The sequence below is a fragment of the Carassius gibelio genome, chromosome A7, assembly GCF_023724105.1.
Source record: "Carassius gibelio isolate Cgi1373 ecotype wild population from Czech Republic chromosome A7, carGib1.2-hapl.c, whole genome shotgun sequence".
Classification (NCBI taxonomy): Eukaryota; Metazoa; Chordata; class Actinopteri; order Cypriniformes; family Cyprinidae; genus Carassius; species Carassius gibelio.
In genome coordinates, this window is record NC_068377.1 from 25,672,843 (window position 1) to 25,688,763 (window position 15,921).

The 15,921-nt window shown below is 38.1% G+C and overlaps 1 protein-coding gene across 1 annotated transcript in view; it reads left to right on the forward strand.

Annotated features, from left to right (window-relative positions):
- LOC128016951 (immunoglobulin superfamily DCC subclass member 3) overlaps positions 1 to 15,537 on the forward strand; it is a 74,282-nt gene extending 58,745 nt beyond the window's left edge. The window contains exons 8-14 of the mRNA XM_052601921.1: positions 6,235 to 6,482; positions 7,889 to 8,053; positions 8,336 to 8,524; positions 9,030 to 9,134; positions 9,229 to 9,364; positions 9,536 to 9,776; positions 9,990 to 15,537. Coding sequence (XP_052457881.1) covers positions 6,235 to 6,482; positions 7,889 to 8,053; positions 8,336 to 8,524; positions 9,030 to 9,134; positions 9,229 to 9,364; positions 9,536 to 9,776; positions 9,990 to 10,127 — 1,222 coding nt within the window. The 3' untranslated portion in view covers positions 10,128 to 15,537. The remainder of the gene's footprint in view (positions 1 to 6,234; positions 6,483 to 7,888; positions 8,054 to 8,335; positions 8,525 to 9,029; positions 9,135 to 9,228; positions 9,365 to 9,535; positions 9,777 to 9,989) is intronic.
- Positions 15,538 to 15,921: the final 384 nt, after the last annotated feature.

Consider the following 15,921-nt stretch of genomic DNA (forward strand, 5'->3'; position numbering starts at 1 on the left):
ACTAATAGAAAAATAGAAGATTTATTTGTGTGTCACTTGAACTGAACACAGTGATCTCACACCACATTACAGAACGGAAAAACAATGATAAAATTGACAACTTATAAGCTACGATTTGTGTTATATAAAAAGTTACAAAACATGCTTATTGCAATTATTAGGTGGCTGGTGCATTACAAATAATGAATAGGGTTGAAAATGTTCATTATTGTTTCCAATCATTTATACGTAAATAAAACATAGTCATGTAATGTTATTTACCTCTGAAAATACAACAATATTGGAAGCATTGGAGCGTATTTTAACCTCATTGGCGTGGATCTGAAATGCTACACCATTGGGTCAAGTACAACTTCAAACTTATTTCAGTTAGTTGTTAAGGCACCATTTCTAATTGCCATTTTTCAAAGTTTTCCATCTATTATTTATTTTTTTGTTTTTCCAACACTGGAAAAGCCATGCTTTAATACAGTTTCAATTTATTTTTCCGTTTCCATATTGTATAAGGAGTAAGTTTTGCTTACATAGCTATATTCCAGAGTTCCTTATTTGCACAATGTAATTTATTACATTTGAAGTCACCTTACAGAAGGCTTTAGTGAAGGCGGTCGCTGTTTGTGTCATTGAAGGACATTTTTAAGTTGCTGGTTGTCCTTTTTTAGCTACAGTGTTATGACAACCATTTTAGGATGCCACTTGTCGAGGTCAGTAGGACACTTTGTCCCCCATTCCTCTGCTCTAGGACGTGTTGTTTCTGCTGTGGAAGACACTCAGCTATCGGTTTATCTATGCTATTATTCCACCCACCCCGCTGTTTTGGTTATGATCATGTCTTTGGAAATGAAACGTGATGCCTTGTCTATCGCTATAAAGGTTTTATTGCCTGGCATTTTGTTGTGGTTAAAGAGCATGTTTACAATGTGAGAGAAAATCTATTTCATTGAGGCTAAAATTTATAACGGCAAAGATAGAGAGAATGTGTTCATTGCTAGAAGAAATCACTTGGGAAAGACAAGAAGGCTGGGACAGGCATAGTCTGACTGGAGTGAGAAGAAGCAGGTAGACAGAGAGAGCACAGCTGAAATTTCTGCGTCTGAGCATTAGCTAATTGACTCATAAAGTAGAGCAGAGAGTGAGTCTGTTCCTCTTACTGATGAATTCTTATACATTGCTGGCCCATATGTGTCGCCACACAACATCAGTTCTGTGTATTTTTAAAGGATTACACACACTGTATAATCTATTTTCACATTTTAGTGTGTAATTTCTGCTTGCATCTCCTGTGTTACCAAACTAAATTTCAAAACTCATTTCATCAGTGAGTAATAATAATATTTTTTGTGAGCGTTGCCATGATTTTGTGTGATGATGTGTGGTTGCATAGGGGTTATGAGTGATTCTAACATCCCTTTCACACCAAGAATGATAACTGTACTGATAGTTATATTAACATCTACGCACCAACAGACTATAATATTCTGTAATTTTGTCGTCTGTCGCTTTAAATGCTAGAGCTCTTTGAAGTTTGGTGGATCTTGATTGGCAAAAAAAAAACGCTCCGATTGATTCTGATTCTGATGTTATAGTTTCTCTGTGTCGTTATAGCTGTAGTGTGAAAGTCTATATTCTCATAAAGGTTGAATGATTCTTTTTATCATCTCTTACATTGAAAGTATTAATTTTATAAGTTCATGCCCTGGGAATCGAACCCATGATCTTCGTGTTGCTGACACTTCTGTAAAAGCTACAGGAACATGTCTACATTTGGTTTCAGTTGCTTCTTCCCAAAAAATACACTCTGTGGGATTTGTTTGCTTGCTACATCATCCACCACTGGAATATCATAAAACTGATTAAAAACACACATCTCACAGTATGTTGGATTTAGTTGTTGTACAACTAAGCAGAGTTGTGTATTTGTTAACAATGATGAGATAATAGGATTTTTGTGTGCTTTAGTTTTCTTATAATCAGATATTTATTTGTTATTGGCCATACCAACTATTGGACAGTATCAGTATTTGAATTATAATATTGGTGCATCCCTAAATCACACCACAATAATGTAATCTACAAGATTCTGATTTCATGATATTATGGTGTAATTTAATACTGAATCAGTCAGATCACTGTCAGATGTGAGTGTGCTGGCTTGCAGACATGTGTTTGTGTGCTGCAGTCAGAGCGGAGGTCATGAGGTTCAGTAGCTGCAGGAGCAGAGGGTGGGGTCACTGCCTGCTCCATAAACATAAAACATTATAACAGCAGTAATCAAAATGCCACAGTGACCCGCAGTCAAATCACACAACACTGCACTGGACAGCTCTTAGAGGGACTTTGAATGTAGTTATATATTATGTCTGCATTATACATACAGCGCATAAATATGTGTGTGAATGTGTATAATAATTGAGTTTGTTTGATATCTGTATTATTCACTCAAGGTTTTCTTTGTCCTAGTTTCAAGTTTGGTCCATCATGTTTTTTTATTTCTGAAGTGCACTTGAAGACATGGTGCAGTGGGAGATGCACATGCTCATGAATGCAGACTTGAATCTGGCCTATTTTCTGTCTGTCTATATTTCCAATCTCTACTGTCTTCTAAGTTACATAAACAAATGACCATGCAGAGTTTTTATCCTTATCTTTTGAAAAAAACTGTGTGGACAGTGTTCACCATTTTTTGCAGCAGACAAGAACAACACACTCATTTCTTCCCTCTTTTGCCCCTTTCTAAACTCCATTATGCACTTCTTGGTGATTACCCTCTCTCCAACCCATGCAAAATGGAGCAAGCTCTGGCCTTGACCTCTGACCTCTCCTGCAATCAGTCATTTCCAACAGGCTTTCACTGAGTGGTGAGACAACTAAGCTCCCCTGCTTCACATGCCTCAACCCTACCTAACACTCCCCTTTCCCACCCCCTTCTCGTCTTTCCATCTCTCTCGCTCTCCTCTAGACGACTGTGAATAAGGGTGACCACCCCATTCAAGAGGCACTGCTCTGTGACGACTGTGCAAACATGCTCTCAGTGCGCTTGAATAGCAGCCCCCCTGTCTCAGGATGCTCTCTGTTAATCTGAGGAGAAGCCAGAATGTATAGACAGATAGAGAGGGTGCAGATGGTCCCGGCAAACTGTGTGCTTTTCCTCTCCAGACATCAGTATTCTGAATAACAATAAAGCACTTTTGTAGTAAACAGATAGGCCTACGTTGCAAATCGAAATGCACAATAATGTTTTTCAAATGGTTTCAGCCAGTATAGGATATTTATTTCTGCATGATCATTTGCTCTATTTTTGCATTTTAAAAACACATTTGTCATCATTTAATACTCACATAAAGTACATCTTTAAAAGCACTAATAATTGAATAACTTTGTAATCTTTTGTAATTATTAAACTGATTGTCCATTATTTCATACTGTACATTATAATGTTGCAATTCCTAAATTCAGATTGACCATATTTGCTTTCAAAATGCACTCCGACACATTTCTGAACATGTAAAATCAAGCTTACATTTGTGTGGGCCTCAGGAAAATTCCAAAGAGAGTTTAAATGATTTAAATACCAAAAAAGTGCATTCAAATGAGATATTCAATAAACAAGCTTTAGTAATTCACCCCACTCAACAGATGTTTTTTGAAGAACAACGGTTCCCAGTGTCCTGAAAATAAAATCTTATTCTTTAACATCATCAGTATTTTTATAATGAAGATGTATGTTTCTATTTATGCCAAGCTCTTAAATATTTGATTGAGTTGAAATTGTTAGTAAAAAAAAATATTTTATTCTTAATCCTTATCCAGTGAATCACAAACAAATGGAAAAGTAATGGGGCCTTTGAATATTGTTGTGGAAAATGGGAGGTCTTGGAGTCAAAAATGTCATTTATGCTTTGGGCTTATTGGGCTTAACTGACACTGACTGTGCTGCTTAGATGATTGTAGGGAGACTAATGTTTGTCACACTGTTCACTGTTCCTCAGAGAGCAGGGGGGGGGGGGGTTGGGGTGCACGTGGTTTAGAAATGCAGTTTGGCAGAGGAGAGCACATAGTGTTCTCTCCCTTCCTAATTGCATTTACATTTATTAATTTAGCAGACTATTTTATATCAAAAGCAACTTACAATGGATACTTGTTCAAGCAGAAGGGATAAATCCAAGCTAGAGTGTAATATGCTAATAAATAGCACTACCGTCAGGAAGCTGAACTCGCTCCTAAACTTGCCCCCCCTTCCCTCTTCTGCCCCAGGCACCACTGAACTATGACCACCCCTCCCCCAGGTCCCACATCACCAGGTCCTTCCACCCCCCTAACCCCCCAACATACGATGACATACACCAGTCACTTTGTGCAGCATTGGTCTGCTCACTACCTCATTCAGCATAGAACTTTCATTCTACTACCTCATCAGTCAGTTTAAATAAAAGAACTGTCATTTTAATCAGACTGAATAAGCTTCTTTTTTGCACTAAAAATCTTTTATCTGCACTGTTTGTTCACTTCACTGGTTTGCACTATATCTGCCATGTGCCTTGCACTGCTTTATTATTATTATTAACTTTATTTTTATTTTTATTATTTTTTTACATGCCCTATTGTATAGTTGTATTTTATATTTGATCTAGATTTTTGAGACCTACAATGTAGGACTTTCTGCTAGGAATGCACCAATATTAAAAATCTGGCAGATACAGAAGCTGATTATTATTATTTCATGTTACTGCCGATATTAAAACTTTACTACTTTGTCCAAATTAATAAATAATATTAATTTAATAAAAATGATGAATTAATCATTATTTATAAATGATAATAATAATTAATAAAAGTATATAAGAAAATATTTAAGTGTATACAATTGTCTACATTTAATAAAACACTTAAATCTAAATTATTTTAGTGTATACTGCTAGTGTATAGTGTAAACTAAAATGTTTTAGTGCGTAACATTTTTTTAGGCTCTACTGTAGTGTTATCTGTATGCATCATGGGTCTGAGTGTAATGCAATTTTAATTCTCTGTATGTATGCACTGTACATGTAAAAGAATTGACAATAAAAGCAGACTTGACTTGACTTGACTACCATTTCAAATTTCCGTAACAGAGCAGAAGTGTAAGTGCTGAAAAGCCCTTTGTTTTAAGTACAAAAAGCCTAGTTGAAGATGTCTCCTTGGTTGTTTTCTAAAGATTGTGATGATTGGGAGAAGGTTCATCCCATCAAACTGAGCAAAAGTGACCTCTTGAAACATTCTGATTGCAATACTAGGAATCGCCAATTCAGACGGGTGTGGGGTGGGGGGGTGTACATGTAAGAGAGATAAAGATGTGGCAGGTTGCTTTAGGCTGGTGGTGAGACATGAAGAATATAAAAGAGAGAACCATAATCTCTGGGAATAACTAGCATGTAGCCTTGCATGTAGGCTGCAGGGTTTTAAAATGAATGAATGCATACACTGAATGCTGTTATATTTTCCCATTCACTCTAAATAATATCATGGCAGTACAATAGCATTTGTCTGAGAACATAAGCCTCATTCAAATATTTCATGATAAAGGAGGTGGAGCTTAGAAGGAAAGAGTTACAGTAGGCCCAGGGCACTCATTTAAATATCCTGTCCCTTTAAGTGGTAAACCTTACAGACTATTTTTTTCAGGGCCTCGGGATTAAGGGAGAAAAAAACATCTGATTAAATATTCAGCACTAATAATGCTGCCCCTTTCAACTGTCACTGTATCTCCCAGCAATGAAGAAAAGCACAAAGGAAGAAGGTGTTACTCTGAAAGAATGAGAGTGTAAAAATAAGGACTAGTGAGAAAGAATAGAATGTGAAGAGTAGGATTCAGGAGGGAGTTTGACAGATGGTTGGATTTGCTTCATGTTAATGAGCATCCAGAGATGGTGGGTGCTTATGTTTTTTTATTTTTTTGACTCTGCTTTATTCATGCCAGTTGCATCATTTACACTGTTAACTGCATTTAGGTGAGACCTACAATGAAGGATTCTCTGCTAGGAATGCACCAATTTTAAAAATCTGACAGATACAGAAGCTGATTATTTTTATTTCATGTTACGGCTGATATTAAAACGTAACTACTTTGTCCAAATTAATCAATAATATTCATTTAATTAAAATGATTAATTAATTAATCATTATTTATGTTATTATTAATGATTAATATCAGCTGATAACTGATATGGCTGATAACTCTCTCCTCTCATCTCCTAGTACTCTGACCATCTATGGAGTAACCCAGGATGATGAGGCCATATATCAGTGCATTGCAGAGAACAGTGCTGGCTCCACACAGGCCAGTGCCCGTCTGACCGTGCTGTGGGCTGACGGCTTGCCGGGTGTGCCCACGGGGGTACGTGCAGAAGTCCTTTCTCCGACCTCCATTCAGGTGTCCTGGAACGAGCCCACCCAAAACCCTCAGGACATAATTGGATATGTGCTACATATCCGCAAGACTGCTGGTAGGAAAACTGCTTATGAACCTAATCACACGCATACACGCAAAGATGCAAAATCAAATCATATCTAATTTACTCAGCATCGAATATAAAACACTCCTCAGTAAATCAATACATTATTTAATTTCAAGTATAATATGTAGATTTCCACAAACATTATGAATTTCATATTTTATTCAGTCTTCACTCCGGGCTCTCTCATAATGGAAAGCATCGAGATTTAGAGTCGATAGCAAATCATTGCTTTTTTCCTGTTGTCATCAGCTGTGGTGGGAATTTAAATCTATGCAGTTTGACAGAAAGAGACACGTTTATGTATGCCGTTATAATAGAGCTAAAGCTGTTTTTTTGTTTATTTGGGTATTCAGGCAACAGTCTTCTCCCTGTCAGAGTATACATGACACAATGAGCAATCTAATATTTAAAGGATGAAATGCATGTCACGCATCACCCCTGTCTTTCAGAGCGAGAGCACAAGGCCAAAGCCAATCTGATTAACAGCTAAGCTACAATGGCATTATCTATGTTTTGTTAATCTGAATACACAAAACTCTGAAGTAAATATGTGACATTTTAAAAGACAAATTGCTGTTTTAGTTCAAATAAAATCAAACATCTGAACATATTTGGTGGCAAAGAGTAAGAGAGAAGCCTGAAGCCTTTTCCTGAAAGCTCAGCATGAGGCTGAATGTGTATTCAGATATCAGTCCCGCTCTCCTGTGAAGCTTTAAAATTGTTTGTTGATGTTTTTCTATGCTACAGCAAATACATCTGAACAGCTGATCTAAGACCTATACTGAAGTGCTATAAGTGTCCTCTGCTGTGCTCTTACTGTGGTGTTATTATTACTATTAGTCACTGCAATTTAGATTTCTGATCTGTCTGTCGCATCTCTCATCAGTTGGAAGCCTCACTGCCCTACAGCTCTGTGAGATATGTTTTGGATTCTGAGCTATTTATAATGTATATGATCACCTCCAGCAATTTGGCATGAATAAATAATGGGGAAATATAACATTTACTGCAGACTAAGTGGGTTGTCGACATTAAAGGCATGTGGCGCCACTATGCTAGCATTTAGCTTAGCACCATTCATTCTTTAGGATCCAAACAGGGATGAATTAAGAAGCCACCCAACACTTCCATGTTTTTCTAAGGGGATAAAAAAATGATAACTATAATGCACGACGGAAGAGCACTTCGACTTCGGCGCAGTAATATCATCAGGGAGAGTTTTCAGGAGTGAAAAAACAGTGGCGTTTTCCATTAAGAGTCGGGCAATGGTGTTGGTTAATCCTTAATATTGTTCTCACGCCAGTGCTTTCACTCTCTTGCTCCGTTTTTCTCCATTTGTTCATCTCTCTCATACCATTTTTTCATGGCCTCTCTCTTTCCTTCTTTACTCTCAGACCCAGTGGAGATGGAGTACCAGGAGGCTGTGAGTAAAATGACCCTGCAGCAGGTAATTGGAGATCTGGAGCCTTCCACCAGCTACAGCTTCTATGTGAAGGCTTACACATCCCGCGGAGCCAGCAAACCCTCTGAGACAGCTGTGGAGAGAACTCTGGGAGAAGGTACTCTATAAAACATATTTCAACAATCATGCAAGCACAAGCTTCTTTTATTGCATAATTGTATAATTCCCAGTTGTTTTAAGTTGTTAATTGTGCTGGCAGTAATCAACTAAAAACACACTCTCCCTCTTGAAACCTTTGGTGTTTTTGACACAGTGTAGTCTTTCTTTCAAGGTCATCAGGGTAAAGTTCCCCCCTTTGTGTTTGCTCTTGCTGATGAAATATATTACGTCTGAACCTTTAGGTTTTTTGTTTTTGTTTTTTGTTTTGCATTGCCTACAGTCCCTGCACCACCAGCCTTGTTCACGAAGGTGATTAATTCGACAGTGGTCCAGGCCACATGGGAGCCTTCCACTAAGATGGGCCAGCAGGAAGGATTCAATCTCTACTACCGTAAGGTTCCCGTCCCCATCTTCACGGGACCCCTTACCTTCCCACGTAATGTGACCCAGTACAACATCACTCAGCTAGGTGAGTCCGGCCATAGTGGGCTTTATTCATAAAAAATATGAGCAGAATGAATTTCTGTGTAAAATAACACATTAAAAATACTTGTGCATTCTCATGTTCTTGTGTATTTTTGTTGCATTCAGTGCAGTGGGAGAGATAATGAGTTCTGTTTACATAGAATTTATTAAATTTTCTGCTTGTCTTTTCAAGACCCATTATTAATGTATTATTATTATTGTTGTTGTTGTTGCTTTTGTTTAACATTTAGTCTGCATGATATAGGCCAATTAATGCATAAAAAAATCATGATGTCAGTTGTTGTTGTTATTATTTTTATTAAACATTAAGTCTATAACAATAACAGTAATAATAACTAATAATAAAAAACCTTTATTCTTTATTTTGCTTCATAGCCAAGTTAACAGAAATTATTAATGCATATATAATAATGCATATTATTACAATAAAAACTATTTAGGTGTTTGTTTGTTTGTTTTTTCACTTCTTTTAACACCTCTTTTGGCAGATCCCTCTTTTGTGTATGAAATGAAGATTCTGGCTTTTAACCAGCATGGAGAGGGCAATGCCACTCTGCGCTTGGTGTCACTCAAGGAGGCAGTGGAGAAATCAGGTGCCTGATGCAACACACTGGTTCACTCCCACACATGCAAGCATAATAACACACTGACACTGACTGTGCGTATGTGTGTGTTCTGTTCCTGCAGTGCTAAATACCCCTTGTGACTGTGTAAAAGATGAACAGAATAAAAGCTCCACCACAGGCATCATCATCGGCATCCATATTGGAGTCACTTGCATCATTTTCTGTGTCCTTTTCCTTGTGTTCAGCTACAGGGGAAGGTAAGGAATCAATGCTGCCTACAGTATGTGTGCTTGCCACTGGTATCGTTTTATAGTGCATATATAATGCATTCACAGTGGGCATGGGCTTCAGGTGACAGAAAAGTCTTATTTTAAATAAAGGTCAACATGTTTCTTTGGATACAGAGTTAAATAGTTTTTTACTTGCAGGTTGATGATGTGTAAAACCGTGCAGGCCTCCCGACAGGCGGGCCGCAATCCAGCAGCTGGAGTCGTGCTCGAATCCTCCTCTTCATCACAGGGGACCCTGGCCCTCAACAGCCCTCACAGGTTCAGCTCAGACAGAAATGGAGGAACCCTCACTGCAAAGAGCTGCACTGACTCCAATGAGATGGAGAGACTCTTCTCAGGACCATCCCACTCCTCCCATCCACCTGTTACCACCCACGCAGTAAGCCCTGGGGAAATGCATTCATTTATAGACATGTGGATTGCATGGTTATTGGGCTTCTCAGAGAACAATTTATGAGTGCATATAAAAGTGAAATGGAAAGAGATGCATTTGCCTGAGTGTACTGAAAGGAATCAAAGCTAAATTACAACCCTATGAGCTCTGATGAGATTCCTGTTTTTTTACCATGTATTTGTGTGTGTTTATTTTCAGAATGCGAGCTCTTTGGTCTTTTGTCCATTGAATGAAACCCAGATGTCCACACTTCCCCTTGATGACTTCAGCCTGATGGAGGAGTGTGAGGTTCAGTTCCGGCAGCATCCAGCAGATGGCCAACAGGATGAAGACTGATGAAGGAATAAAGGCCAAGATTATCCTCTACTCAGACTCCTGTCCAACTCAGGTCAACTGAAGTATTCATCTTTTTCAGTTCTGTTTTTATCATGCAAAGAATATATTATTCGTAAGTTAAGTTCCCTTTGTGGGAATCACTGGACTGTAATGCCGAGGGTCCCTCTGGCCTCAAGGTTCTGCGATCGACATCTATTATTTCTCATTGGTAGGTGAACAAATACATACTTGCAGTTTCAGCTGGCAGCATACATTCAAAGTCTCCAGTCACTAGTATCTAGATGATTTTATTTGGCTTCTTCTGCACAACAGAGGAGTATATTTCCTACCAAAACATCTATTTTTCAACTTGCTGCCTCCTCTTAACCTACTTATGATTTCACAAGTCAATCCACCAGAGACCAAGACCTTCTTCCAGGGATTTCATATTATTCTCAGGACTTTTTTGTTCACTGATATCAATGTTTTTTTTTAGTAGGTCTCAGCCTTCACAAAGACTTTAGACTCTATGTTATGTGAACCTTAGAATTTGCAACAAAAAAACCTACCTCAGCAGGAATGAATGTCTTGATGGAAGTCTTTGAGATCTGCATCTTGTTGTCTGTTCTGTTTTTATACACATCAGTCGTTCAGTCAAAAGAGAAAAAGGTGCTTCTCTACCTCAGATTTCAAGGACTGCCGCTCCCCTGCTCGCTGAAGCGAAACCTGAAAAAAATCCAACATATAGCACTTCCAAATGTTGAAGTCAATGTTCTACCTCAAAATAACAATGTTGTTATTGTCGTTGTGGTTCTTATCTCATACTGAAACATAGCCTCTGTTTGTGAGATCCTGGCTTCACTATGTTAATGAATTGCTGTGTTTTGATATGTCAGTACCTCATGCCAGTTGACATGACATTGTTCTATGAATTCTGCTTGTCAAGATGTTCTGATAGTGTCCTTGTATTCACTTGTTTGTTTCCTGATCAGAGTATTTTGAGTATTTTTATTTTTATTGTAGTAGGCGCCGTAAAATGGGAACTTTTTAACTGCACTGTTACTATTGTCTTCAGGATAATAAAAAAAACTACTGCTCTCAGATGAACCGCTGGAAGAAGAGAGGCCACTGTACGCAACGCTGGATATAAACACGTTTAGGTTTAGGTATTTGAATAGTCTGACTTCATGTGTTTTCCATATCATGTTACACAAAAGAACTGGGGGGATCAATATGTAAAGCATTCTTTGCATAATTAAGCACATATACTTTTCTATGGGTGCTGGTAGAAGTAAAATGTGATCTAGATTAGAAACACATATCACATGTTGTGATATTTCGTGAAGAATTGAAATGGACTTTGCCTGGGCACAGGACTTGTGATCAATTACGAAGCCCATGCACGCTTCGATACTGTTGAGGCCATTCAGACTCTCCGCTTCATGTTATGATGTGAACACCAAACTATGGAAGAACTGGGCATTCTAGAATTCTCCAGGAAGTGAACATTCCATTATGAGCCAAAGCCACTGGAGATTCTCATGGCTTCTATGTGGAGTTGCATCATTTTTTTTTAATATCCCATGCCCCTCGTCCATGTTTTTAGTGCCACATTGATCAGGGAGCACAAAGTGCATCAGATATATGCTCATAACTCGCACATATGACATCTGTTGGCATTAGACTCCCAGAATGCTGAGTAGAGGATGATTTTCACTGTGTGCTCAGCCACTCAGTCCAAGACCAGCTGTTTCTTTTAGTGGGGAGGGAGAGTCGAAAGTACCAGCAAGATGTTCCTTCTCTTCTCTGGTGTCCCATAGTGCTATGGTACATATATATATATATATATATTTTTAGTAACCTACCTCGACACAGCAGTCATGTCTCAGGTTGCTCCTACTCTGATGGGGAGATTGTATTTTTTGTATAGTACACACAAACACACACACACACATACATACACACATCAGAGGAGAACATCTCCTTTGGGCCCTTTAGCACAGTGGTTCCCAACCACGTTCCTGGAGGCCCCCCAGCACAGCATGTTTTCCATGTCTCTGTTATCAAACACACCTGATTCAGATTATCAGCTCATTAGGAGCGACTCCAAGACCTGAAATGGGTGTGTCAGACAAAGGAGAGATGCAAAATCTGCAGTGTTGGGGGGGCTATAGGAACAAGGTTGGGTACCACTGCTTTAGCATCAGCTTTTCATGCTCCTTGATTGTTTTTTTTGTTGTTGTTGTTTTTTCGTAAAGTGTCTTTTTTTATGTGTTATATTTGTGACCCTGGACCAAAAACCAGTCTTAAGTGTGAATTGAAATTGAGATTTATGCATTTATGCAAATAAGCTTTCCATTTATTTATGGTTTATTAGGATCGGATAATATCTGGCAGAGATGCAACTATTTGAAAATCTGGAATCTGAGGGTGCAAAAAAATCTAAATGCTGAGAAAATCCCCTTTTAATTTTTCCAAATGAATTCTTAGCAATGCATATTAATAATCAAAAATTACGTTTTTGATTTTTACAAAATATAGGAAATTTACAAAATATCTTACACCCTAGCAACAATACCAGGTACCCTAGCAACCACATAGCAACACCTTAGCAACCATTCCAGTTACCCTAGCAACAACATGGCAACACCCTAGCAACCATCCCAGGTACCCTAGCAACCACATAGCAACACCTTAGCAACCATTCCGGTTACCCTAGCAACCGCATAGCAACACCCTAGCAACCACTCAATGTACCCTAGCAACCGCATAGCAGCACCCTAGCAACAATCCCAGGTACCCTAGCAACCGCATAGCAACACCCTAGCAACCACTCAGGGTACCCTAACAACCGCATAGCAACACCTTAGCAACCATCCCAGGTACCCTAGCAAACACAAAACTTTATGATTTTAAAACTTATTTACATTTTTTACTATTTCAGACTGAAACCGTCAAATTAAACTTTTTCAACTTCTTAACCTTTTAAACTTTCTGGCCAGGCTTTCTCAAGCCAACTTAAAGTTTGTCTTGACAAACTTTTTTATCTAGTTTATTATTATTATTATTTTTAGCTATTGCTAAGAATATACCCCAGCAACTTAAGACTGGTTTCATGGTCCAGGGTCACATTTGTCTGTATCAAATAGTCATGTTAGTTCCAGCTGATTCAGATGACTCGTCCATCAGTTTTGCCACTCATTTTTGTTCATAATTAAAAAATGCAATTCTTGTCATCATAACTGTGTGTAGATGATGAGTCAAATTTGCATATTTTCATAACACCCACAGCTTGTGTAATTAATCTTTTTATAGAAATGGACAAAGTAAGCCTAGATAATCAAAAATCCTATTCATAGAAGTATATTCCTTCAAATACTGGTTCTGGAACAGAATTGCACAGTGTATTACAGTGTAGAAAAGACAATGTGCTGTATATTTATTGCACCAAATGCAATTGTAATGTTGTCAATGGATACAGTAGAAGCTTTTGTGTTGTCTGTATACAGATCAGTGCTCAGTTCTTTGGCTGTGTTAAATATAATTAATAGAAAAGACTCTGAACAACAGAAGGTATGTGAAATGCTGTGCTGTAGAACTTTGTCCCTAATAATGAAAGTCTCTAAGAAATATCTATTGTACAGTTTTGGTGCTCTTGGCATTCCTGTAATAAGACGAAACGGTTTCATCTGTACAGTAATGCGATACAAGCAATTCTCAATGCTGTTACATCTCCAAAAGTTAGCAGTCTATCTCGTTTCCAGATAGATTTGGTCTTGTGATGTTTGTAAAATACTATTGTGCAATTAAGTATTTTTAAAAACAGTAATGAGCATCATCAGGATTCATGTTATAATACTGTATTTGTAAGATTCCAGTGCGATCTCTAATGTTGCAAAATGTCTTCTAGAAAGCAGGTCTTGATTTGGTTGAATTCGGGTGGACTTTTAACCACAAATGAACAGCTGCTGTATTCAAGTTTTTAGCTCTTATATCTGGTTTCAAATAAAGGGGTAATTGGAGCCATTTTGCATGCGTTGAACCTGTGATGATAATCCTGATGGTGAAAAGTCAGTTACTGTGATCAAGCATTCGATCCACAGGCTTTCTGAGCCGCTCATAGTGCTTGATCTCGCTTTGTTTCCATTCAATATTAAGTATGGTTTCTGGCTCAAATCCATGAAAGAACAGAACATGCTACTACAATCTCTAGAAGTCTCTAGTCTCTAGAACCCACCTCGCACATATATATAGTATACGCACACACGCGTTCACCCCCCTGTAAAGAAAGTCATGTTTGTGTCCGCATTAGTCCCCAGGGAGACTCAGGGATGAGGCATTAACATTTAGCAGCCTCAGCTCCCGCCACCGCTATGGAAACACCGACCTATTCACAGCAGCAGAAGGACGTTCAAACTTTGAATTTGTAAAACAAACAGCTTTTAGTAGAGGATAATATGTACCAGTTTCAATCTGTTAAGCCCCTTTCAGGAGCAGGATTAGAAAAGTGCATTTTTTGCTTTTGGTGAGGGGACCCATAGCAGCCTAACTGTTTATCTAGGTGCAGACTATGCTTGCTTTTACAGTATTACACGCTCAGAGGCTTTAAACGTGTGTATTTGATGCAATCACAGCAAGAGGTTTCTAGAAGCAACTGGGGATTTCTGATGTTACCATGTGAAAATCTGGTCCTGTGATGATGTCCATTACTGTTAGTAAAATCTTGTCGTACTGTTGGGAAATTTTTGTAGTGATGCTCTTACAATGGAAGTAGAAAAGCAGCCTGTGGGGTTTAAAAATTGAATGTTTTCCAGCATTAATTATCTATTTAATACCATATGTTAATTGAGATATTAAGATTCCTACTTTTTTTTTATAGAAACAATGTAATTTAAATCCATTCAGTGTGCTTTGAAGTTACTTACGTATAACTTTGCACATTACAGTAGTCTCATGCTAAGACAAGTTTTGGTTATGCGTTTGATAGAGTGCAACAGTTACACATTTGTGCTGCATATGACCCTTCAGCAAATTGTTTCGCCATCCAGCCATTTCTGTTCACAGACAAAGTGTAATTTTAGAGGAAATGAAGAGAGCACAAGAGATGACATACAACTGAGCAGGTGTGAGATGTTCTGTTTCCACTATTCAGTTCTTCATCAAACTCACTCTCTGTAATTCAGATCCGGGTGAAATTACTGTTTTAACTGCATTGGAAACACTGTTTCTACCAGTTTGTCTCCTTCAAATTTGATGTCTGTAACCCCCTCTGACCACAGACTGTCAGTGTTGTGTCTGTACATATGCATATTTATTTTATATGTGTATATGTATATTTATATAAAGAAAGAATACTAGACCGTTTTTAGTGGTTTGTATTGTTTTAGGGTTCATTATGAAACACTGTTTAAAGTCAGTAACAATGACAATAAACAAGTTCTAGTTTTAAAAATGATTCCTTTCTTTGTCAGTTAGTTTTACATTTTCCTGTTTTTATTCACAGCTCCCCTTTATCAGAGTGTTTCAGTGAATTTGTGTGCGTGTACATTACCCTTCAATAGTTTAGTGTCCATAAGATTATTATTATTATATGTTTAGTGTGTTTGCTAACACGTGTCTGCCTGTATTTGTGTGTGTGTGTGGGTATCTGAGTTTGCCTCGTCAGCTCTCTGCAATCTCTGCTCATTGACTAGCTGCAGGGTTCAGTATATTGAATGTGGATTGATTACACTGCATGTGGAAATGCATGAATTTACCCAAATGCACAGGCAGAAACATTTATCAGACTATAGCTCACAGCAATTGCAACGTTGTC